General features: G+C 40.0%; 2 protein-coding genes and 2 non-coding genes across 4 annotated transcripts; 3 read left to right on the top strand and 1 right to left on the bottom strand.

Annotated features, from left to right (window-relative positions):
- Positions 1-1,848: 1,848 nt before the first annotated feature.
- si:dkey-219c10.4 (high affinity cGMP-specific 3',5'-cyclic phosphodiesterase 9A) lies at positions 1,849-15,377 on the bottom strand. The gene is given in 13 exon segments (XM_046054734.1): positions 1,849-2,484; positions 2,663-2,809; positions 3,087-3,191; positions 4,632-4,734; positions 4,828-4,895; positions 5,063-5,155; positions 5,743-5,865; positions 11,335-11,512; positions 12,761-12,810; positions 12,914-13,066; positions 13,615-13,757; positions 14,063-14,224; positions 15,290-15,377. Coding segments are annotated over 13 exon segments (1,599 nt in total). The 3' UTR covers positions 1,849-2,298.
- Positions 15,378-16,229: 852 nt separating this feature from the next.
- Positions 16,230-20,427, top strand: nifk (nucleolar protein interacting with the FHA domain of MKI67). The gene is made up of 6 exons (XM_046054742.1): positions 16,230-16,424; positions 17,253-17,381; positions 17,942-18,050; positions 18,354-18,565; positions 19,186-19,248; positions 19,748-20,427. The coding sequence occupies exons 1-6, from the start codon at positions 16,302-16,304 to the stop codon at positions 19,967-19,969; spliced, it is 858 nt and encodes a 285-aa protein (XP_045910698.1). The 5' UTR covers positions 16,230-16,301; the 3' UTR covers positions 19,970-20,427.
- Positions 17,663-17,792, top strand: LOC123974429. The gene has a single exon (XR_006825849.1). It is a non-coding gene; the product is annotated as a small nucleolar RNA ACA64 (small nucleolar RNA).
- LOC123974430 lies at positions 19,496-19,624 on the top strand. The gene has a single exon (XR_006825850.1). It is a non-coding gene; the product is annotated as a small nucleolar RNA ACA64 (small nucleolar RNA).
- Positions 20,428-22,251: the final 1,824 nt, after the last annotated feature.

The following is a 22,251-nucleotide window of genomic DNA, read 5'->3' on the forward strand; positions in this document are numbered from 1 at the left end:
GACATGAAATCTCATAAATGTTGCTCAAAAATGTTGTAATCAAACCGTGCTCAATGTTACTGTCGGGGTTCCTTCTTGGCAGATCGTTGGATGTTGCTGAGATTGTTCAGGATTTGAGAAGAAGGATAGCCAATAAAAAGGCTACAGTTTTCACGTGACTGAGTCAAGATGGTCAAGTATGGGGAAAAAAATCACAAACAACTGAAGTTAAGATTTCAGGTCTGCCGTCCAAACTGGCTCTGTCCCAGAAATGTAAATTAGAAATGAAAGCTCAGGAAGAGAAGGCCTGAGCTGTAAATGTTACTAAAGACTGTCCAACTGTGGAGTAATTTTTGACCATTTTGAGACCTTGCTTCTGTTCTTCCTGCTCTTCGGGACAGAATAAAACAGGACATATTGAAATGTCCCTGTAGGAAAACTACAGGTAGTTAAAGATGTCTGAATTCCATTTCCTGTAGCTGCTTCAGTTTAAGGGTCCTGGCAGTGTTCAGCCTGGTGTACTGTCACCCTGTCATGGCTTACAGGGACACTTGAACAGAACAGAGCTGTTATTAGTGACACCTGTGCTGCAGTCAGTGAAGCAAAATCTTTCTATTACAAAATAACTCAGTAAGAGAAATTCAGGGGCTTCTCACCACATGTGTACAGGCTAAAAGCAATAGGCTACTAAAGACTTGTTTTTCTTCTTTTGCATTCTACTATATTTCTCTGTCTCTCTCCTCTCTCTCACACATACACACTGCACACACTGCTGCTCTGTAACAGTATTGCTGCTGCAGCTGTTGCGCCGGCCTCCACTCTCAGTCCGCTTGGTCTCCTCTGCTGGTGATAAAGGGCTTAAAGCCTAAAAATAGCACACATCTTTATTTGGCTTCATGAAGAAACTCTTTCTTAACAACACTGAGCTGTAGAGGTAGACTGATGATGACCCACTCATTAAAAACACAATGGCGTGCTGCCAGAGTTTTGGGACTATTTGCCCTGCTGACACATTCGTTGTCACTTACATTGCAGGCTGGCTTTTATTTAGAAGAAATAACAGCACCCCCTAGTGTGCATGTCAGCTTTCAGTAGCCAGGCAAGAGCTGATTCTCAGAGAAGGAAGCCAAAAACCCAACTCTCACTTGTCCTCCGGAGGTACAACAGCTCCATTTTCAAGCTACTGTAGCCCCTGAAAATCACAAAAACAATACTGGTTCTTTCTGTCCATTTTTCCTTAAGATACACTGTGCTTCTTGCACCAGCAAATCAAATTTCCACTTTTAACATCAAACCATTTTGCTGCTTTTGTTTCTGTATGACTGTTTACTCTGGGATTTTGTCTTGTGTAAAGCATCATGTTACTTCTTCTCGAAAGATGACATACTAGATGTAAAGTTTACTCATACTATGGAAGCCTATAGGGGGCTATATTAAAATGGAAAACCAAAGTACAACTAAAAATTGAAAATGTAATTCCACAATAGCATTAGAATTTTCCACATATGTACTTATGTTTTATTTGAGTAAAAATGTAAATAAAATTGCAATAATTTTCATTTTCACATACTCCTATGGGCATTCTCTGACATATTAAAATAAAAATGGAAAAGCTGTTTAACATTTAATTTTCATTGGTTTTATTCAAAGGTGACATAAGAACCGTGAAGATCATAACAAAGAAAAAGCACTTTTCTATATACTGTTCTTCTGTACTTCATTCCAAAGAAACTTGATTGATCAAGTTCCCACTGAGTCATGATTTTTTTAGTTACACCCCAACAACCCAAAAAAATTTAGTACAATAGTTGTTACCACAGGTGCTGCTTCGCCTCACATGCTGGGTGAGGGAATCTGGAGTGCGTTTTCTTACATGCACATATGCAACTGATGCAATGCAACCAAAGCAACTTACAGTATATGCAGTTTATTTATTCCAAAACAAACAACACTGGAGTAGAAATGCAATGTTGTCTGAAATGTACATATCTATAATCTGTTAATCCTTTGTCACGCATTCCTTTAATCAAAATATTGATTGTCGTAAAACATAATTCAGGCAAACTAATTTGTTGAACTGTACTTTGGAAATTCTCTTTTAAAATGTAGCCTACTAGTGTTGAGAATTTATTTTTAACCCTCCAGCAAAATTATAAAGTAAAAGTTAGGTTCCATCTCATCACATTACAGATAATACTGCATACACCAAAACTACAACAGGCACTGCTTGGAATGGCAACTTGTGCTTGAGCAAAAGTACAAATGTAAACGGAGCTAAAACATTTAAATCAATATAAATATAGTGCCGTTCACCATAGTTCACTGTGCGTCTGGTTTCGAGGCTTCGGGGCCAACAGCATCAGTCTGGCTGTCAGCTGTGCTCTGTGTCTCCTTACTCTTGGCTGCATTCTCACTCTGAGCCCGGTTCTGTGTCTCCCTCTCCAGTGCTTTCTCCATCTCTGTGTAGTAATCAAGAGCCTTCCGTACCGGATCGATAATGTGTTGCTGCAGAATGAATGAAGAATTAATAAAATTCCACAGCAGGAGAGCAAACTTACCCTCATCCATGTCCAATTTTATTTTAATAAGCAATTTCCCAAAGTAACTCATCCAAACCCAAAAGGCATATTGCTCAGAGTGAGTGCATTTGCTGGATGTATATGAATCTTATAAAATAAATTACCTCCAGGCAGGGGAAAAGGTTGGCCAGCTCGATGAAGAGAGGCAAAAGGACAAATCTGATGAAGCCTGTTTGAGATGAAGGCTTGGTTACTTTGTCCCGATCCATGAAGGGGGTGACTGGAAGACCCTCCAACTTCTCCATATCACTCTGAGTGCAGATAGACAACAAAGCTTTAATAGGATTAATGGTTATAGTGTAGGACTGGCTAGTGAAACTTTTGATTTTGTTTTTATTTTAATTAACTTTGTTGCTCCTGAATCAGAATGCTTCAGGTTGTGGCTTACAGGACAACGCACACATTTAATTTAGCTTTGAACTACAGAACTGAGAAGGGCAGATGGAAACAATCCTCTATGGTTTTGAAACAAATATTCGGGTGTTGCTACAGTATGAAATGTCTGTACAAACAATCGGACTGAGTTACCTGGTTGTAGAATTCCTGCAGAAGACAGTCCAACCAAGGCTCAGCCACCTCCATGGGCCTCGCCTCATTGGATATGTCGCTCACTTTGATCAGAATCATCATCAGCTCCGCACATAACAGGGGAATATCAGACATTTGCACATTAATTATGAGAGAAAGACAGAGGTTTGGCTGGTGTTTGAAGTCTGATGTGGTCTGGGACGCTGAGCTCTCCTGAAAGAGACGTCAGCTGCCCAGAAAGCAAAAAAGTATATATATTTGTTGGTCACAAAAAATTTAATCAGCAGTGATATTAAAACATTTCTAATCCTAAAGTCACAAAAATCTTTAAAAGGGCTGAAAAGTGCTGCCATTAATGTAAGCATATATAGACAAGACTAGTGCCAGGTGTTACAGCCGTAATTTAAAGTCTTTACATTTTTGTTTAGGGCCCGAGCATGAAACATGCAAGGACCTTATTGAAATGTCGGGAATTATGTTGATTTTAAAATTCTTCTGTTTGTTTGTCTGACATGCTCAACACAGTCTGAAATGTACCGGGATGGCCCTCAGGTCAGTGAGGTGAGGCAGCTTTTTACATCCCATCAGCTTTACAAAAGTTGTCAGTTCACTGCAGTATATTTGTATGCTCTGAGCCGTTGGAACAGTCTAATCGAGAGCAGCTCAAAGGGTTCATGTCTTTAGACATCATTAGACTATTAATTTAATTGAATTCTTGATTTAAAATGTTTTTATTTTGTTTGTTTTTGTGTTTTATCTACTGTGTTGATTTTATTGGTGTTCTGATTCCTATTTCTTGTGTGCATCCATCTCAACTTGTTTTAATGATACATTTGTTTTATTATGAAATTGTCAATCACTTGTAAAACACTTTGAATGGCACTAGCCTATATGAGATGATCTATATGATACAAATAAAGTTTGATGTGATTGATTTGGTTTGAATGTGTGACGTTAGAGGTTTTTTAATCTCACTGCTGGTTTACTTCATATTTAACATGTTTCTGTCAACAGCAACGGAGTAGTAGTCCCAGTGTTTGGAAGGTTTTTACTTCATTCAAGTCAACAATGAATGATGTATGGAATAAGGGATAAAATCAAAATTAAATGTCCTGTTGGTTCAGAATAGGTTTAAAAGCCTGACATGCCCCTGGCCCACGTTTGGTGACTCCATGTTACATTGGTCAGCCCAGCTTCATCCTGAGCAGAGGTTTAATCAGCAAAATTGCATACAGATAACAAGTAGTCATCATTTCATCCCTAAACTGTATTCTTGACATTACTTTGTACCATAGAATACAACTAGGCCACTGCTTATAAGAGAAAGAATGAAAGGTTAAAAGACATCTTTATCAGACAATAATACTTGCTAAGCATGAATCAGAATCAGAAGGAGGTTTATTGCCAAGTAGTGTTTTACACATACGAGGAATTTGCTGTGGTGATAAGGTGCTACACGCAGACAAACATACAGTCAACATAAATAAATGTTGAAGTTACATGAATTTCTTAATACATCTGTGTTTCTATTTGCACTCCTCTTACCACATCTCTGTGGTCCTTGTTGGTGAAGTCAAAAGCTGGCAGGATGGACTTGAACTTGTTGAGAATCTCATTGTGCCTTGTCATGTCTGTGGCCAGAATGCATCTGCAATTACAACCAAATAAACCCATCCCATATGCTTTCATGACTAAATAACAACAAATGTGCTTGCTAAGAGAATTCAAAAGATGATCTCACTTTATGATCCCTTCTCTTATCCGTTTATATTGATCCATGGACACATTTCTGAAGATGTTGCTCTCTGTCTACAAAACAGAAAATGATCAGTTCACTATCACTGACTGCATAGTTGACTCAATCTCATGGAGATAGTCATCCTGTTCTTGTCCAGGTTTAGTTCAAATCCCTAAAAACTAGTTTTGCGGCAGCTTGCACGAAGTGTTTTGAACAAACAGTGGGTTGTCATCCTTACCTTCTCCAGTAAACCAAAAGCTACAGCACAGTGGTGGTTCTCCAGTGGAGAGATGTCATTGTAGCGAAGAGCAAGTTCTGTCCGAGCATTTATCTGAAAGATGGTCCGACATTTGTTTCAGATTAGCATTAAATAGAGTTTATGGTGAATAAGTTCAGAAATTAAATTTTATGTTTACACAACTTGAGAATTCAAAGTTTTTAGATGATATTGACATTTAGGTGTTATAAAGGTTTTAATAGGATTCAGAGACTGTGAGGACACACAGTTATTTAATATGCTGTATAGGGTAAACAAGTATTATACTGTATATTAGCATATAGAATTGGCTAACTTTAGCTGTCACAAATACATTGGTATCAGCGTATGTTGCTGATAAGCAACAAGAAACCACAATAAGTAAATCCGCAAAACTACCCAAAATGTTCCCACAGTACTTTAAAATGTTGCCTTAGTTTTATCTTGGTCAGAATTGTTTGATAACCAAATCAGTCAATTACTGGTCACTTTTATTGTTCCTCCTGTCCATACAGCAAATTCAATGTAAAATCCACAGTCTTCAGTCTTTATAATAAGGCATTCCGAAGTTCAGCAGAAGTTAATATGAGGCCTCAGCAGCTAGAAAGTTATGCTCACCAAGGAGACACTGTCTGAAGAACCACATAGGGGGAATTTCATACCTGATAGGCATTGTTGTATCCTGTGTGATCGAGGTCATGGCAAACTGCAGAGGTCAACATGATCAGCAGGTCAATGCTGTCCATCTTACTCCTCAGGTCAGTCAGCCAGATCAAACCATACATCTGCTCAGAGATGAAGAAACAGACTGAATGTAAGTCCATTATTCACTCTCTTTTAGCTCAGTTTGGATCACCACCAACTTCTGAGGGAAATATCTGGCTCTTCAGCTGCTAGATGTTTCACTATGTTTACTTGCTAGTTGCTAATATTTCTGACTGCTGTTTGGTGCCGAGCAGATAGAGTACTATGAAACACCATTTGCACAAATAACATCTTAGAGACTTTGTGTTTAGAAGAAATTAAAATGCTTGTTAACAGGTAGAGTTAATGCCCTTTCTGGTTGTGTCCAATGAGGGCCCTTGAATCAGGGCACTCATACATATCCATGAGGAAAGGTGCATCAGTGACATCGATCAACAACGCAAGTTTGTGTAATAATAAACGTAAGGCAGATTTGGGCTTTAGAAGCCAATTTAAACTTTCAATGGGAGATGGTGAAGGTTTGAAAGGAGGAGAAAGCTAGCTTAGTGATGACGCTGCAGATTTTTCTGTCAAATTGCAACCACACATTTGGGGATGGTACGAGACTAGCATCATCGGATGATGAAGACAGTCCAAGTAATAATATTATGGACGAGAACACAGGGATGGGGACTCGAGTTTGAGACTCGGATTCAAGTCGCACTTAAGTCGCACACACAGTGATTTCAGACTTGACTTTAGACTCGTCCTCAAAAGACTTCAGACTCGACTCGGACTCGAGTTGTGGGACTCGTGAACATTCTTCTAGGAAACGTCTGATGAGCTCGCTGTTATTCCCTCCCTGCGTTACCTATAACCTGCCTACGTAACACACAGTACACAGTCTCACCCACATGTGTGAGAGGACAACAAACAGCGGCAGCTGCTGTACCATTCATCATAAACTTTGGCTTTAAAACTTAATACAACAAAGAAGCGCTGAATGCAAAATAGGTTTGTAACCTGTGGCGAGTAAACGTTTAGCTCAGCATTGGCCATCTAATGTTAGCTTGCTTCATGCTTTAGCTACGACCTACGGGAGGTTAACTCCCACTGTTGTTTGTTATTAAAAGTTGAATGAGCGTTTCTTTACTTGGCAAACTTGTGGTGGTCGATTAACGTAATCATTTACGTCCCGCTGGCTGCCATCACATTAATTAACGGCTGCAAACAGGTTACAGGTTTATTATTGATCATGTAACGTTTCAGTTTTATTTAGTTATAACGTTACACTGGGTTTGAGTCTGGGGTGTGTTTACTTACAGTAGTTTATAAGATGTCATTATTTGCATTGCACATTACATGGTTGTGCTCTTTGAGTAAAAACAGGTTACAGTAACAGAATCCCTTATAGCTACGCAGTTTTATAAGCAGCCTGGTTTGAACGCAGCAGGTGATACAACATTCATTATGACCACGAGTGACTTGAAACTTGAATTGGACTAGGTAATCGTAGAATCTAATTTTCTTTTCTTCTGAGGAAATACTGTGGTGTGTATGCAGCCCACTGCAAAGTACATACCAAAACATTACAGGATCATTAATATAAAGCGGAATTTCATGTTAAGATCAGGCATACAGCATTATACATGGCTGGTCATACTTGATGGTCAATCATCTTTATTCATTGATTGATATATGATATAGTGACAATGGTGGTAGCACTGATAACATTACAACCAGACACAGATTTGGAAATGATTGTTACTGATTAAAATCTGGCTAGCAACAGCAATAGCCAAAAATCCCCAAACAAAACGGAACGACCCATTGGCTGTGACAGGTATTTGCACGTTAACAATGAGGCATAGAAAATCTATCTGATGTGTTAACATGTCAATTTTTGTTGTGTTAATGTTTAAAATACTTTAACATGCCCAAATTCTGTGTTAACAAGCAATTTAATAATAAACTTTAATTATTTTGTCATTTAAACAGGACAGCTGATAACAGCTGCCTGCTGTGGCTAGGTTGATGCTAAAATGCTTAGCAAAGCTAATGGATGCACGACCCCTTTTGACATTACACATAGTCATGTGATCCATTTTTAACAACAATAATGTTTAAGAACATGAATATTTCTAAAGGATAGTAAGTCAACATGTTGCTTCACACATGTACAGTCAGATGCACAGACAGAACATTAGGCTTCCAAAGTTGACATGGCTAACATGTTAGCAAACAATTGTTCATTTACACATCCAGCCGTCATGAAACAACATTAGAATTTATTTAGTTATGTTTCATGCAAGCTGACAAATTTAAGTCCAATATTCATACTCCTTTTAGCTGAGCTGAGTTAGAGTCTCCAACTGCTGAGAAAAATAAACGTCCCTTTAGCTTACTAAGTGCGCACATTTTTACTTGCCAATGCTGTCTGCCATTCTATTTGGAGCAGGGCAGACAGCGTAGCGTATAGTGAGTTTATCAATGTTTTGTGGAAGGGGTTGCTTACAGTGAGAGTTGCGCAAACTAAATCATCTCCTAAATGTTAAAGGTTCAGTGTGTAAGATTTAGTGGCAACTGGTGATGAGGGTTATGAATTTCCACCTGCCACTTTCCAGTTTACTACTACACCAACCCTTTTCAAGAGTGTAGGACAGCTACGGTGGCTGACAGAGCACAAAAGGTGTATCTTCTGAGACAGCAGAGATAATCCATGCCATGAAGAAATGAGGTTTCTTTAGGTAGATATATTAAGAGATTATATTTACTTAATTATTCAGTAAAACCATATGTTATTGTGACTTGGCCTCTGACAGATAACATGGAAAACGTAAGCCAAGAGTGTGAAACACTGTCATTGTTTCTGCACCACAGTCCATTATAAACCACATAATGGATGCAGTTTATACAAACATTGAGTAGGGAAGCACATTAGGCTAATTCTCTCTGTGATTATGGACCGTCGCCAAAACTGCCCGCCAACAATAATATCTGTCCCGCTGCCAGATTACGGTGCTTTGATAGCAGCAAAAACTATAAATAAATAAATACTTTGATAGTGGTGCTGAAAAAAATCTCAGTCATGGCAGCAACAGTTACTCACATAATCACTTCCTCTTTAGTGGTTTTGCCTACAAAATAAAAAAGTAGTAAAGTAATAAAAAAGAAGCTTGTTTACTGCAATGCAGTATTTGGTGTTGAACTGAGCTTTTAGTTTGAAAAATTCTGAACAACATTAAAAGAGTCTGTAGCCTGCTTGACACACCTCTGAAAGAGTCTTCAGAAAATGTTATTCCCCTAGTGTTCTCTGCCTGCAGATACTGGGGAACTGAAAAAGTGTCCGTAGGTTGATGGCAGAGCCGGCCCAGCCACTAAGCGACCTTTGCAGTGGCATAGGGCCCCGTGGCCAGCAGAGGGCCCCCTACAGTCGGCTGTGGCTCAGGAGGAGCGGGTTGGCCGTTAATCGGAAGGTCGGCGGTTCAGTCCCGACTCCCCCAGGCTGCATTCGGCGGCTCTTCTGCCAGTGTATGAATGTGAGTGAATGCAGATGTAGTGTAAAAGCGCTTTGAGTGGTCGAAAAGACTAGAAAGGCGCTATACAAATTGTCTTGGAGCTGAGCTGTTCACATCTGATGTTATAAAGCATTTAACAGAACAAAACCAGATAGGCCAGGTTTGAACACGGTCCTGACACCCAATAAGCTGACACTGCTGGTAGGTTTTGTGTTTGAGTTAAACCTATAGAGATGTCATGTCCTTTGATAAATCAAATCTGTCAGGTAGGGAGTGTGTAGTAGCTGTTTTTAAAGACTGATTCTGGAGAAACATCATGGAGCTCCTAAGCTGCCAATGTTGAAAAGACATCTTATCTAAAGTCACTTTTTAAAAGGGGACAGCATCAAACTCTTGCAGATTGTCTTGCATTATAAGATCCTCCAGATCTAAGCTAAGAACTCAAGTAATTTCAATTCAGCCATTTTATTTATTTATTTTTATTATTTAATAGCAAGTCCATCAGCCTCCACCTCTCCATCATTGGTATCATCCAAGAAGCTGCCGGCAAGCTTAGGCCTACATCAACAATAACTAAACATTTATTCACCTCTAGCAACACTCAGTGTATGAAGATGTCAATTTACTAAAATTACTAATTTACTTTGTTAATCTCCCTCATAGGTCTACCTGTGCCTGTTGAAGTGAAGAGCAGTACCATCGTGCTTACCACACCTGGCTCTCCAGTATCATATGTTTCCTGTTTGACTTCAAACATAGTAGATATAATAATATAGAGTTATAGTTTTTGATCAGAATCAGCTTTATTGCCAAGTACGTTTAAGAAATTTGCTTTGGTGTGTTTGTGCTAAACAAACATGGCATTCATTGGGTCGTATTTAAAAACAAGACATGTTTCTGTGTCATATATAGTGACAACGCCCGACTGTCAGAGGGGCCTCCAACTAAATTTTGAATAGGGCCCCCAAGGCCAAGGCCAAAACACAAACACTGCAGCACATGCCGTAACGTGAGAAACTGTCGCTGCAGAATCCATTTGTTGAAGAGACAAAAAAAGTTGTGCCAAGATGGGTTTGAATTCTCAACCCTTGGGCTGCAAGTCCTGCACTTAACTAACTGAGCTAACTGCACACCACATCAATACTTGTCAATATTATGTGTCATATTCTTACCCATCATCTAATGGTTGAAAATATTGCTCCAATGCAAATCCTATTTGCTGACCCCCCACAGTACATTAATACTACTACTTCTTCTTCTAATGTACATATTCAACGTAGTGATGAGTGTCTACACTGCCTGAATTCTACCAGAAGTAGAACAAGAAGAACGTAGTGATGAAACACGCTCTGTAGGGCTGTTTGTCCATTTTCAGCTACTGTAGAAACACGGCGCAACATGGCGACGTCCATGGAAGGGGGGACCCGCGGTTATGTAGATATAAATGACTCATTCTAAGGTAATAGAAACAAAAGGGTTTATTATATAAAATCTTTATACACCACTGAAAACATAGTGATGGATATTATATTGCAGTTCTGTCAATAAAATATTACACACTGAACCTTTAAACCAAACCAATGAGCTAAAGGAGGTTAAAAGCAGGTCAAAAGGTTGTGCGTGAGACAAGCACGGCTGCGACAGTTTCACGGGATTGCGCCCGCTTGTCGCTCCTTGGTTGCTCCTCTTCTCAGATTGCTCCTGCCTCCCTTCCTACCCGCAAAGGCCCTTAAAGAACTGTAGAGTTGGGTACTAATTCTGTGATTTTGTTCAGATGAGCCAAACCTTTTACTTTACACAGTCATCTGATTTTAAATATTTTATCAGATCACAATATTTAGAAAATATTGATAAATGCAGGTGAGAATGAATCCTTTAAGCCTTAGCTATTTTTGTACAAAATGTTGAAGGCAAGAATTCGAACCATCAGATGTAATCCTTCATAGATATGTTGCGATAACTGCCTAACCTGTAGAGTTGTCCAGTGATTAGAGTCATCTCTCTAACACCAATGTGCCATCAACGTTATGGCGCGCGCACACACACACTCACCATCTGGGTAACACAGAAGCAATGCTTGAAGTTGTGGAAAGGGATGTTGTTGTATCTTTGATAGACTTCAAACAGGAACTGTTGCAGGACTTCAGGCTCAATGTTGAAGGTCGCTATGAAATCTAAATCTGCGTACATGACATGCAGGAGCACCATTATCTCTGCGTCCTCCCACTGCCTGCACACACACACACACACACACACACAAAATGTCTTTGCGAGGAAACATTTTTAAACAAATGGTTAATATGTCCATCTATATGGTACATGCAGTATTATTAAACATAAGCAGTTTCTCAAGTTGCAACATCCTGGATAACAGTGACAGTAAAGTCTTTGAAACAGATCCTTCGTATTTTATATGTTTTAGTTTTTAGTCTTTCTATGTAAAACAACAAAACATAATACATTAATGGGTGGAAAAATGACAACAATGGAAGCTGGTTATAAATATTAATGCTTGGATAAAAAACCCAAAAAGGTTAATAAAGGCATCTCACCCACTGAAATGTGTAAAATGTATATTTTCACTTATCAGACTCAACAGCATGCCACAGTTAGCTGGTTTGTTTCAAGAAAAGCTTCCACACAACCCAACCACAGTTATTATTGTTATTATTATTATTAAAACAAGTATTGTGTGTATCTAAAGCCAGATATATCTTCTTCCTCGGTGGAGCTCCATTGTCCAAAACTATTAAAACAAATGCACTATTTAGTCCTGTGTACATGTTAAAAATGCTAACAATTACAGTGCCCAGTAGTTTTAGCAAATTACTGAGTCATTTATATTGTGGACTGTTTTTTAAAGATGTATGTCTTCATTAGGAATGACTTGAGGCTGAGTGCCACAGAAAGAAAGTGTTGAAAAACACCATTGTTGGTTTTGTTTTTTTTCAAGGCATTTGTTGACAAAAATGTAGAAGAATGTCAGCCTTGTCCTTTAAAATGCCCACATAGCAGAGCTCATAGAAAAGCACATGGGATTCAAAGGAATCTATTGATTTATTGATTTATTTACACCCCAAGCTTCAGGTCTCCTTCTGGAGCCTGTGTGCGTAATCACATGTCCAAGGCCATCATTAGGGGTTTGCTTTAAAAGCTTTCAGACAAATGAAATGATGGCCAAGCCTTTCTGAATGCAGAATGCACTTCCTCCAAATGAAGGCCACTTCAAACATGGTTTGTTGATTAAGCCTTTTATGAAGACCTTCTTTTGATTTGTGAGCCCTTTGCAGGCCTATTCATATTAAGATGAGTTTGTCCAACAGAAGAAAAGGGTGACGGCTCCTATCCTCTTCAGAAACGCGTCAGAGATGCTCGTTGGGCACAACTGTCATTAAGCGCTGTGCACTAAGGAAACAGGTGCACTGGTTGTTTGACATTAAAGCATCTCCAGATTTCTACTGGCCAGGTGGAAACTTACCAGTTATCAAAGGTTGGGGTCTTTAAGTACTGCCTCACTTCGTCTGATACCTCCAGGGAGCTGCAAATGTAACAACAAATGCACATGATTACTATTATTCAAAGATATAATATATAATATGGAGGGCATTATTTATTTGAGTTTTGCAGGAACGTGAACGTGCCTCATTTGAAGAAACTTTTCCCGTACATGCTCACACTCTTTCCTGGTTTTTCGTAGGGTTCTCTTGTGGTAAAATGGGGAGGGCTTGTGTGTTCCCTCTGACAGATCTTTAAATAATCCCAGCCAGCTCAGATGCTCCACACTCTGGAAAGGAATGAGGATCCAGCGAAACACATCGATCATCACATCAAATCCCCAGATTGACCCTTCAAAATTCAGGCCAGGAATTACAAATCAATTGTCATTATCATTTACATTATCATTACTGATTTCAGTGTGCTCTGTTTTTGCTGTACCAATGAGATTAAGAGATTGAGGCATTTCACTACAAATGTTAATCTCACTAGGAGTAGGGAAAATGTCAGGGGATCACCAAAAGTCAGGACAGTTCATGGGAACCCTGAATGTCGTTACAAAAGAATTCATGGAAATCATGTTTCTGTTTCGGTCTCCACCAACTCCTTTGGTAAATACCTCTTTAGCTGCTGAATGCTGTGTTCTGCTGCTAGTCGCTAAATGTGTCTGTTTGAGGTTGAGCTAGAAAGGCAATACAATACCTGACTGTTGGCTCAGGATAGAGATGTTTTTTCTGATTAGGATTAACAAACTCCCTATGCATATTAATAAGTTCCATGTTCTTTTCCCCAAATTTCATGAACAGCTTTAAAGCCCCCAAGTACTTTGTCCCCTACCTCTAGTTTGTCCCGGAATCGATCCACCTGTTTCTTCATCTCATACACAACTGCAGGGGTCTCACCGGCTTCAATCAGGATTTTCTTCTCCAGGCCCTGCAGTCTGAGCTCACACACCACCCGCACAGTGTTAAGTCATTTATCTACACCTTTGGATCATGTTATTCAAAGTCTCTAATTCATGGTCTATCTGGCCTCCTTTTTAAAAGCATAATGCAAAGAAACGCCAGACTTTTCCACCTTTCACATTAAATAAGCTATACTTTTCCTCAAGTATATCCTGTTTCTCTTGTTTCCCACCTTGCCTACCTTTTCTCCATGGATAAGAGGTCAAATCCGAGCGCACCAGCAAGCTCTGCACCAGAAGTGACAGGAGAAGAGGGAGACTGTCAACGGTTTTTAAATAAACCCCAGCACTGTGATTCCCATGGTGCTAAGTTAAAGATACCTAACGGCTCACTGTTGCACTCGGAGGCCACCACCTCCAGCTTGTAGCAGGAGTTTGGGCTGTTGGGCTCCAGACTCGGGGAGATGTTGATGATGTTGCCTTTGGGGTTGTACAGCTTCAGGATGTCATGGGGTCCTGCCTCGGCTGCAGAGCGGAACAGATCTGGAAAGAACATCTCACTGTTCATTTCACACTATGCAAAGAGAAAGTTTTTTTATGTATTACTGTTATTTTTATAGAGACACACTAAATCGCTGAGGAAGACCATGGGTGTGATTCAAAGTGCTGGGAAAAACTAGTAAGTGGTCTTTGAACTATGATTTTTTTTTTTGTCATGCTTGTAGGTACCACTTTTTGAAGATACTAACAATAAGTGCTTAACCATCCATAGCAAGAATCATGCTACCATGTGTAGCCAGGGTGTCTGGTTGTAACTAATTGCTTTATTCATTGTTAATAGTTTAATAAAGCATTATAGATCAATTATACCGTTATTATAATCAAACTAGTAAGGCTGCATGAGCATTTACCTTCTGGAAAAGGGATCCAGAGGATCTGTACTAAAATTAATTTCTAACAACTTATTAGTGAACTGCCATCATCTATAAAAGCAAAATTGCCAAATAGAAAGGATAAACATAGACCAAAGGGATTTTTCATAACTTGTCAAACCAAAAATGGTTCTTGACAATGGCTTGTAACTGATCTTTAAGTATTTGTAAAGTATTTATTAGCATTAATAAAAGCATGTAGTTACAACTTATAAATCCTTCAAATGTACTGTATTAGAAAGTGGTACCACTTTTATATAAGACTGCCACAGTTAGAATAAGAATACTCCAAATAACAAACAATTGCTGCTCAAGAATCTGTGCTCATTCACATTATATTAGAAATCTTCAGTATGGTGCTTTCTTTTGTCTTCCTCAGCACTTCAAACAAAGCATACATAAAGAACACGTGAAGCCGATCTGACAGGTGATGAGCTGTCAGTGGCAGCTGAATCGCTGTGTGGAGCTTAGACAACCTCCGTAACACACATCTTTCATCTGCTTGTGTAATGAATGACCCATGCATCTAATTCATGCACTTGTCTGGGTGGTTTACTTGTTTGGTTTACAACAAAGCTGTTAGAATATTTGTCTGTCACAATGCTACTCAAATTTCTATAATCTATAATAACAAGTTATATCAAATTTAAACAGTAACATCATCTTCTGCTCCTACCTTTGACATCCTGAGCAGGGCAGTCCATCGGGAATTCAGCCTTTTCTGGTCTCCCATTCACTGTGAAGTAGATGATTTTCGTTGCCATGTCATGAAACCAGATCCACTGAAGCTGCTGTGCGCACTGCTGATCTGTATGTAGGCTAATGTCTGTCTCACCTCATTATTTTACTGGTAAACTCTCCACCCCCTTGTTGCCTTCTCACCACTTCCCCTGTGCTCGTCCTTCCCTTTCCTTCTTTCACACTGTAACATTTTTCCAAATGATAGTAGGAGTAATTAATTGAAAGTAACCCCCAGTTTTTTTTTGTTTTGTTTGTGTGTGTGTGTGTGTGTGTGTCTATTCTTGTATAGATCTTTTTTTTAAAGCCAATTTCAGCCACTTGATAATAAGTCATGAAGAACACATAAAACTCTTATTATTATTTAATAATGAGCTATCTCACAACTATAAGATAATAACTATTTCAAAATAATTTAAAGAAATTCATTTCCAAAACTATGTATTGTGTCTTTTTTGATGTGAAGCACTCTGTGCATGCCATTTCTTTGCTGTAAAGCACTTTGAGCTGCATTTATTGTATGAAAGGTGCTATTCAAATAAAGTAATAATAATAATATATACTGTACATGTAATGAATTACAATACCTTAGGCACGAGATTTGTGCAAATACTCTAAGCTACAGTATTCTGCAGAAAATTATATTTCATATTGAGTAGATAAGTACTAATCATGAAAAACACTTGATAATGGAAAACATATGATGGCAGAAATCAATACCTTATTTACACCGAAGGCTCTGCTTTGGATTGCACTAGCTGCACTGACTGACAATCCTCCGTGTCTGTAGATGGCGCTGTGCAGAGCGCACGACTGTGGCCAACGCTCAAAGCAACCTTCCGTCCGCACTTCTTTGGTTGTCACCACATGGGCAACCGGATAAAGATACTAGCGTGGTGCGTAGAGAGTTTACAATCTATGTCCCGTGTCAGTAAGGTTAATTCATCGAAATGACTGAAAGTAAAGCAGAAACGGCTCCTAAGCCGGCTAAAGAACTGTTGGCTCTGAACCCCAAGCAGGAGTCTGAGTTCAAGAAGAAGGTGCAGGAGGCGAAGAAGAACAAATCCAGCAAGGTGCGTAGAGATGGAACTGTGGCCCTGTGTGGAACGTTATTCACGTTAGCGTTAACTACACGAGGGCTCTGCGTTTATCAGTACAGTACAGTATCTTGACAGGCTTTACCTTATTCCCTTACCCGTCGGATTTTGTGATCATATTATTGGAAATGTCAGCTTTTCTGACTGCAACCGTTAGCGAGGTCAAATACTCCTATGTTAGTGGCTGTTAAGAGAATGGAGACCTTATAACGGCTTAGCTAACGTTGCATATAGAGACCAGTGCCGCGAGAGCTGGTAATGAATTAAAATGGTGACTCCATAGTGTTTTTACTTATTTTTATTTCGTCAGGGTACCAAACTTTGATGCGGGCAAGACTACCGCTGCTCGGCCTTTCCTTTTTCCATAGCTGACCGTGAGAATCGCAGTCAAAATGTCGAGTCAGCACCGTCAGCTTCACACACGGCTGGCGGCTAGCTGTGATGCTAAATCACAAACACTCTGCCTTGTTTGTTCCCCCCTCTTTATTGATACACATGTATTATTGTGCATGTAAAGATCATTCCGTGTGTTATATATAAATAAAAAATATACAGGTTATTGATCCTGGGATCAAACAGCTCTTCATATTACAGTATGTGTGATGTGCTCTTTGTTTGTTGCTTGTCCTTAAAATTACATCAGAAGCTGTTTAGGGAAAGAGGGGCCACTTTCACAGCAGACATTGTGACTGCGAAGCGCAGGTACTCTGTTCTCTTCACATGTCCAGGATCCAGGACCCTGAAACTGTAACTTTGTCCTTTTTGTTTATTGTGGTTTTTTTTTGTATATTTATTTTTTTACAGGGGAGCCATTTGACCCCTGGAGTGATTTATGTCGGGCACCTGCCACTTGGGCTGTTTGAACCTCAGCTCAAAACGTACTTTGGACAGTTTGGTAAAGTCCTGAGGCTGCGGCTGTCCAGGAGTAAAAAGGTAGCACGTTTGTCTTGGGCATCAGTAACAAACAATAACTACATACGGACTTCACATTCAGACACATGAATGCAGTCTGTTCCATACATTTACATTATACAACATGAGACACTACCGCCTATCACTAATTGTTGACTGAATCAATTAGAACCTGAGTGTGTGGAAAAACAACTGAATCAAGTATAGACAATTCTCAGTTTGCTGTTTTGAGATTTTAGATCAACCCAGTTGTCCCATCGGGTTGACTGGACATTGTGGAAGTGATCCTGCAGAATGTTGGCTCATGCTGAAAATGATCTCAGATGTAACAGTGGTCTGAAGTCAGATAACTGAGCCTAAAGTACTGCGGTGCATTAAGCTTATCTCCTGCTCACCTATTGGCAGAGCGATAAAACCCATGTACCAACAAAAGCATGAGGAAAACTAAAATATTTGAATCTGCAATATAAAAACAGTATAATCAAATGCAGATGTTTGGTATGAAACCCTTGATGTGTGATAATTTCCCGCTGTCTATCACTGTCTCATATGTACTTGTACTTTCTCTACTTTACCTGCAGACAGGTGGAAGCAAAGGCTATGCATTTGTTGAGTTTGAATGTGATGAAGTAGCCAAAATTGTTGCAGAGACCATGAATAATTACCTCATGGGTGAGAGACTCATCAAATGTGAGTATTGTTCAAGTACAAGACTGTTAATGACTGGCATGACTCTTGTTTCCCTGCGTCACACATGTTAATTTGGATAAAAACATTACCTCTTAGAATACTGGCTGTGCCTTGATACTAATGTTACCTATATTAACTTGAATAATCGGTATCGACAGAGTTAAGATGTTAATAGAAGTGATTACAGAGAACATATTATTTTATGCCTAATTTTCACACTTTTTGTATAGACTTTTGTTATATATCCATGTACTCGCTATAAAGGTAAATTGCTTTAAGCTCATCATCATTACTGTTTCCCAGGTAACGTGATGCCACCAGAGAAAGTGCATGAAAAGCTGTTTGTTGGCTCTGAAAGGGAATTTAAAAAACCCTCACATCCTGCTGTAGCCCGCTACAACAAGAAACACACAGAAGAGCAGATCACCAAGCTGAAAGACAAACTCCTGCGGAAAGAATCGAAGCTCCGCAAGAGGCTTGCAGCACGTGGCATTGACTATGACTTCCCCGGATTTGTGAGTGAGATAGTATATGGCTGCTAGCTGTTCTAGTTATCTGAGCTATAAAAAAATTTATTCTTCTAGAATGAAAAAGTAATAAGCACAAAAAGTTTTGGAATCTGTGATAGTTTTAAAAATGCAGAAATTATCCTTTAAATATATCATTAGAGCTTCAATATGAGCTAACTGCAGATACATTTATTTAGCTGTTTGTACAGCTGATAAATGACAATTAAAAATGAATGTTGTAGTTGTATAGTTTGTCCACCAGAGGGCACTCTTCTGTTGGCTACAGTGTTTGAACACAGCACAGCAATCAGCTGACATCACTTGTACTCTTGTTCAAAGTCCTATCATAACTACACGACAGTTGTTAGAAATAATCTGTGTCTGATATATTGGATTTAAAATCCTCAAATATCAAGATCACTATCGGTCTTAAAAATCTAATCTAAAAAACTTAATATTTGACCAAAACTTTGCCCTTCTGATTAAGAATAGAACTGGTTGTCAAAATTCAGAAATAAATTTTTCAGGAAAAAAAAAATATGATGATGGGCAGTTCCACAGGTAACATGGCAGAGCTGTTTTTGTTGGCATCATGTTAACCTTCAGTGTTCTCTCTGCTTTTCCAGGCGGCCCAGGTCCCTCAGAAGAAAAAGCTGTCTGATTCCATGAATGCGTCTACATGTAGTGATGTAAGGCCAACACTTATGATGATGTCTGTGAAGATTCTCAAGAGTCATCCATGTCATAGTTATCCAAGGTTGGTTAAAATCAGGGGCAACCAGACTTGGCTGAAGATTCTCAAAGACGTTTTGCCTCCCATCCAAGCTTTCTTAGTGAACTGAAGTCTTGGATAAAGCCTTTGAGTATCTTCAACCAAGTCCAGTTGCCCTTGATTTTAACCCACTTTGCATAACTGAATATACATTTAATTTTGGCCCAGACTGAAAATGACCCCAGGTGTACCTGTGATCTGGGCTCAGATATCTGTGCCTATAGTACTGTGGTGCGTAAAGCTTATTGCGTGTTTCTTGGTGGCTGCGTGATAAAACCCATGTACCAACATACTATTAACTCCAGGGAAAATCAAAACTGCAAAGGTTCGAGGGAAAAGTTTACCAAAACAAATAAACATCCCCTCTGTACCAGAATGACCCTATGTGGCTAATGAGCTCCCCTCTTCCTCTTCAGGACACCACACCAGTCTGCACCCCGTCTCTCCTGGAGAGGAGGAAGTCCATGGTCATTGACGAAGACGATGCAGATGATGAAATTGTCATTAAGATGCCAGCTGTAGAGAAAGAGGAAGAGTGCTCCTCCTCAGAGGAGGAAGATAGTGACAATGAGGAGGAGGAGGATGATGATGACTCAAAGAGCGAGGAACCCTCTGAAGAGGACGCGGAGGCGGAGTGAAAGTCTTGTTTTATTGTGGACTTGGTTCTCTGTCAAAGTACAGAGATGTATCAGGATCATGTGTGGTCTTCCATTTGCTTTGAGAGTCACAGGACAACGTTGAACTGTGTTTAGAAATCACAGAATGTCTTTCAGTATGTGGCTATCACGTTACAAGAAGCTCTTGTGAAATATTCCACCATAATTGTGGGTAGGACATCAGTTGGTACCTTGGATGGTGTTTGCAAATCCTTCATAATGATCCTGATTAATGGGCAGCAATTTTGCCTGGACTTATTTAACAGTAAATGTGCATTTCAGTCCTGGACTAAGCCCTTTCCTTTACCATACAGGGCTGGAATGTTAATAGAACAGACAGCAACATTATTATTTTTGCTTAATAACCGCTTGTCTAAAAATGTGGTTAAATTTCTACTATGTAAAGTATGATCTTTAAAAATAAATGATGTAAAAATGTGCTCTTGAGCAGTACTTTAAATACTCTGGATGTGATCATTTTCAACAACAAGCAACCAAAAAAGCATTTGCATACACAAACTGCCAGCACAATAAGACATGTCACAGTAAGAAAGCACAGGTGTAAAGACAACATTGATGTTTCAGGGTCCTGATGGCTCTTTCACAAAACCAAGATAACGGATTAATCCGGGATTTTCCAGTTATCTTTGCTGAATTAGGCTGTGACTCGGTTTCATAAAAGCAGTAGCACATAAATTACCGTGGAGATTTATTCTGTGCGGCTAGCCTGGTCTGGAGCAGGCTTACAGCCAGGCTTAGTTAAGCCTGATGCCTTATCTGTTAAGTCAGCGGTCACGCAGATTGTATATCAGTCAGATTCAGTTCTTTGTCATTCAAACATGTAAAGCATGAAGGAATGAAATTAATTTCCCGGGACCAGCAGTGTACAGAATAAATAAATTAAGATAGTCCTAATATAAAAACATTTAGATAATCTTAACCATAATAAACACTATTTAAAAACCGTATGGCATCATTAAAGTGGCTAGTGCAATAGCAGCAATGTGAGAGCAAAGGGCAGGGAGTTCATAAGCCTCACAGCCTCTGGAAAGAAGTTGCATGTTAGCCTTGTTGTTCTTGCTTTTAGGCTGCGCAACCTTCTGCAAGGGGGGAGAGTGGGTGGAGTCCATGATATCTGATGCCCTGCTTCTGCACCTGCTGACATAGATGAGGCTGTTGTTAATTTATTTTTTTTAACAGATTTAACTAGTCGTTGCAGCGCCCTCCTGTCAGCTTCTGTAGCCTACCAGACAGTGATGGAGGATCTCGGTGTGCTCTCCACCACACACCGGTAAAAACAGGTCAGGATCGCAGGGTTGAAGCCGACCCGCTTCAGCCTCCTCAAAAAGTACAGGTGTTGCTGGGCCTTCTTAATGATGCTGGCTGTGTTGGTGGCCCATGTGAGGTCACTGGAGACGTGCAGGCTCAGATGTTTAAAGGTGGACACCATCTCCACAGTTACTCCATCAATGAAGAGGGGAGGAGGGAGGGGTATGAAGGCTCCCCGCAAGGATGTGTTGAGTTGATATTGGAAGATGAGGTGCTGTGGATCTTAACCGACTGTAGCCTTTTGTCAAGAAGTCCAGGACCCAGTTGCAGAGAGATGGTCTTAGTCCCAGCAGCAGCAGCAGTTTGTTGATTAAGGTCTGTGGAATGATGGTGTTAAAGGCAGATGACAAGTCCAGGTAGAGCAGTTTGTAAACATATATCAATTGGCACAGCAGGAACTGATCACCTGTGGATGACCTTCAGGTAATACTACATTGGCAGACTGGCTGTCAGACTGTTGGACTACAACCTCAGGGTCAAGTTACAAATGTAGTATTTTCTATGAGCACCATAAAGTCTGGCGGATGGTCTCCTGAGGGATCTCCTCCCAGACCTGGACTGAAGCATCTGTGGTGCAACGTGGCGTTGGTGGATGGAACGAGACACGATGTCCCAGATGTGCTCAATTGGATTCAGGTCTGGGGAACGGGCGGGCCAGTCCATAGCATCAATGCCTTCCTCTTGCAGGAACTGCTGACACACTCCAGCCACATGAGGTCTAGCATTGTGTTGCATTAGGAGGAACCCAGGGCCAACCACACCAGCATATGGTCTCACAAGGGGTCTGAGGATCTCATCTCGGTACCTAATGGCAGTCAGGCTACCTCTGGCGAGCACATGGAGGGCTGTGCGGCCCCCCAAAGAAATGCCACCCCACACCATTACTGACCCACCGCCAAACCGGTCATGCTGGAGGATGTTGCGGGCAGCAGAAC

Source organism: Micropterus dolomieu, linkage group LG07, assembly GCF_021292245.1.
Source record: "Micropterus dolomieu isolate WLL.071019.BEF.003 ecotype Adirondacks linkage group LG07, ASM2129224v1, whole genome shotgun sequence".
In the NCBI taxonomy this organism is placed as follows: Eukaryota; Metazoa; Chordata; class Actinopteri; order Centrarchiformes; family Centrarchidae; genus Micropterus; species Micropterus dolomieu.

Bases quoted from the DNA above. Each gene is read 5' to 3' on its own strand.
- nifk (XM_046054742.1), top strand. From the start codon at position 16,302: ATGACTGAAAGTAAAGCAGAAACGGCTCCTAAGCCGGCTAAAGAACTG. The intron at 17,382-17,941 runs GTAGCACGTTTG...CTTTACCTGCAG, and splicing joins GGCTGTCCAGGAGTAAAAAG to ACAGGTGGAAGCAAAGGCTA. The intron at 18,051-18,353 runs GTGAGTATTGTT...ACTGTTTCCCAG, and splicing joins GGGTGAGAGACTCATCAAAT to GTAACGTGATGCCACCAGAG.